This window comes from Lactuca sativa, chromosome 9 (assembly GCF_002870075.4).
Source record: "Lactuca sativa cultivar Salinas chromosome 9, Lsat_Salinas_v11, whole genome shotgun sequence".
NCBI classification, from domain to species: domain Eukaryota; kingdom Viridiplantae; phylum Streptophyta; class Magnoliopsida; order Asterales; family Asteraceae; genus Lactuca; species Lactuca sativa.
This window is the reverse complement of record NC_056631.2, coordinates 44,724,611-44,728,174: the sequence shown is the minus strand read 5'-3', so window position 1 is coordinate 44,728,174 and position 3,564 is coordinate 44,724,611. Positions and strand designations below refer to the sequence as shown.

Sequence of the window (3,564 nt, the reverse complement as noted above, 5' to 3'; positions counted from 1 at the left end):
TTTAGAATACGTACTTACAGATTTGGTTGATGAAGTTGACACATCAGGAAATCGAAATAAAAAACGCTCTCTTGAACGTGGAGTAATCTGGTGGCAAATACCGTATGCCTCTGGTGCAATTGTTGCAATATTGTGGGTTTCTCCATTTGCTTTTGGGGGTGTTCATCCAACCTGGAAGACTACATTCTTGATTTGCATAATTTCAATGATAGCATCCTTGATTATCTTTTGTATAGGACATGATGTCTATCATCGATGTGAGTTAACTAAAAGACCAGTTGAAATATTTTTCAGAGTGTTTGGTGCCAAACTACAAAAGCTATTCAAGTCCAACTCATGGTAATATCTAGCTTTTTTTCATCCATATGGGTCTGTTCTTGTGTCTTGTTTATGAATTTCTTTGTCGCATGTAAAAGAATCTAAATACAACATACTTTTGGAATAGATGTTCGATGAATACTCCAGCACAAGAAAGTTCATCGGAAACCAGGAGACAAGAAAATGATGGGATTACACAAGATGATATAAGGGTAGTACGAAGCCTTTTAAGGATGTTTCCAATGTGGGGAACATTAATCGTGGTCCCCTTAACATCAGCAGTCGGGAGCACTTTCTATATTGAACAATTCAGCTATCTTAGAGGTAATGATAAAATTCCCGCCCAAATGTTCGACATGATTCAAGATTTATCAGGCTTCGCCATCCTGATTCTGTATAGTCGTCTGACTTGTGTCCGCCAAAACGAGAAGCTCAAAATTGGTGTTGGAATGCTTTGTTCTATAATATCTTGTGTTTTCGCATGGATATTAGAGTTTTATAGGTTGAAAGAAGTTCGTGAGGTGGGTGATGATGAGAACACTTCCACTAGTTTTCTTTGGTTAGTGTCTCAATTCTGCATCCTTGGATTCATGGAAGGGCTTACAGAAGAAGGGTCGTTAAGGGTTTTTAAGTCACAAATAGACGAACTTATTAAGAGTTATCGTGAGGAGTATATGGAGGTTGTGATGTGCCTCGGAAAGTTGGTTAACATTTTTCTCATTTTAATACTTGATAGCCAGCTGAGGTGGTTTGGAGATGATGTCAACAATACTCATCTAGATAGGTATTATCTACTTTTGGTATGTCTTTGCTCAGTAAACTTCGTAATCTACTGTTGCATAGCTAAATGTTTCTACGAGGGAACTGAGCCAGACCCCCACTCTGCTAAAGATAATTTGCAATTACGTGAGAGCACTCATGCTACTAACGGCTAGATTGAATCGTTTCTTTGTCCATGTAATAATCAGTCAACCTTCCGTTGTGTTATATAATCTAGTTTGAACCATATTATGCACTATATTATTTTAATAGAAAATGGTATTAATATGCAACTATTGTCGTTGAAACTTAACTATGCTTTCACTTTATTAGGGGATTTAAACCAAACAATCATGTGTTAAGTTTCATGATCGAAGTAGTGATGGTTTTACGCCAAATAAACGACTTTTTCACTTTCCATGTGAACACGTAAAAGTAATCTTTACCGTTAAACAGTATCAAGAAGCATCCATCCCGCTAGGAGAATTAAAAGCCCAAGCTCTTTTTTTGAAGTGGATAATGTTTAATTTGCAATCGGTCCATATAGTGGCAGATTCCAATGACTAGTAGAAGATTTATGAAGATCAGAGAAAATGAACAAGAAGATGAATTGATCTGAAAGATTTTATTTCATTACTTCAATATAGTCTATGGCTATTACATATATATATATACATGAATAACATTACATAAAAGAGTATCTAACTATCACTAACTAACAAAACCAAATTCTAACTTAAAAAGGCAATACCACCCTTGGTACTTGGAAATGGTTATAATAACTATATTAGTTGGATGATACACTAACTAACAGGCCTCCGCAAGCTTGGATCCATATAAAAAAAAATCCAAGCTTAGATGTTCATCTATATGTTTAGAGCCAGAGAAAGATTTTGTGAGAACACCGACTCTTTGTTCATCGGTGGAGACATGAGATAATTGAATTAATCATGATTGTACTTTGTCACGAACAAAATGACAATCTATTTCGATATGTTTAGTTCGCTCATGGAAAACAGGATTTGATGCAATGTATATAGTAGCCATATTTTCACACTTTAGAGGAACAAGAGTAATATTGGGAACTTCAAATTCTGCATAAAGACGATTAATCCATGCAAGCTCTGCTGTGACTCTTCTCATAAGACGATACTTTGCTTCTGCAGAAGACAAAGAAACATTTACTTGCTTCTTAGACTTCCAAGAGATAGGTGATCCGCTAAACATGATGAAGAACCCACTGATAGATTGTTTGGTAGCAGGACACGCAACCCAATCAGAATCATAATAGGCCTCTAATTGATAAGATGAATCGTTATTAAATAGAAGAGCTTGATCAATTGTTCCTTTGAGATACTTGAGAACATGAAGAGCAGCTTGATAATGAGCTTGACTAGGTGTTTTGTTAAATAGACTCAAATGTTGAATGGTGAAAGCAAGATCTGGTCGTGTATTTAACAAAAAAATTTAACTTCCCCACAAGTTGTCGATAGATAGTAGCATCAGAAAGGGGATCATCCATGACTTGTAACAAGTTGAGATTGGATGGTAGGGGAGTTGTTGGTGAAAATGAATCCAACATGTCATAAGAGGCTAACAACTCTTTAATAAATTTGGTTTGATGAACAACCATTCCTTTGTCTGTGGAGTCAAATTCAATTCCCAAAAAATAATTAAGGAATCCTAAATCCTCGATTTTGGATTGTTTCTCAAGAAAAGTTTTTAACTTTGTAATTTCTTCAAGATTATTCCTTGTTACCAATATATCATCAACATATATAGAAATTGTAGAACCAATTAAACTTCTTGAGGAATAGAGAGTAATCATTATGAGAATGTGAATATCCTTGAATCCGTAAGGCAGAAGACAACCTGACATACCGTTGCCGACTAGCTTGCTTCAAACCGTATAGAGACTTCTTTAATCGACAAACAAGAGATGATGATGAAGTTTCATATCCAGGTGGAAGCTTCATGTAAACTTTTTCATGTAATTCTCCATGCAAAAAAGCGCTATTCACATCAAATTGATGTATGTTCCATTGATTCTTCACTACCACTGCTACAAGAATGCATATAAACTTGACTACCGGTGAAAACGTCTCATGGTAGTCGATGTCTTACTTTTAAGTGAAACCTTTGGTAACTAAATGTGCCTTGTGACGTTTAATTGAGCCATATGAACGATATTTCACTTTGTAAACCCACCGACAAGCGATTGGTTGTTTTCCTTTTGGTAGCTTGATAATATCCCATGTACCATTAGCTTGAAAGGCATCCAATTCCAGTTTCATAGCATACTCCCATTCAGGAATCCCCTTAGCTTGATGATAAAATGAAGGTTCAGTAGGATGAGTGGAAACATGAAAAGCATATGAAGAATTGGAAGAAGTAGGAAAAAAGGGTATTTTGGGAATTATGGGATTAATGTCATGATTTGTAACAATATGATTACAAAAAGCATCAAAAGTAAGATTGTTACAAATA

The 3,564-nt window shown here is 35.5% G+C and overlaps 1 protein-coding gene across 1 annotated transcript; it reads left to right on the top strand.

Moving 5' to 3' along the window:
- The first annotated feature begins 452 nt into the window (after nucleotides 1-452).
- On the top strand, nucleotides 453-1,253 carry LOC111898279 (protein NRT1/ PTR FAMILY 5.11). The gene has a single exon (XM_023894200.2). The coding sequence runs from the start codon at nucleotides 453-455 to the stop codon at nucleotides 1,251-1,253; it is 801 nt and encodes a 266-aa protein (XP_023749968.1).
- The last annotated feature ends 2,311 nt before the right edge of the window (nucleotides 1,254-3,564 follow it).

Excerpts from the sequence above, each read along its gene's own strand:
- LOC111898279 (XM_023894200.2), top strand. The coding sequence starts at position 453 with ATGAATACTCCAGCACAAGAAAGTTCATCGGAAACCAGGAGACAAGAA.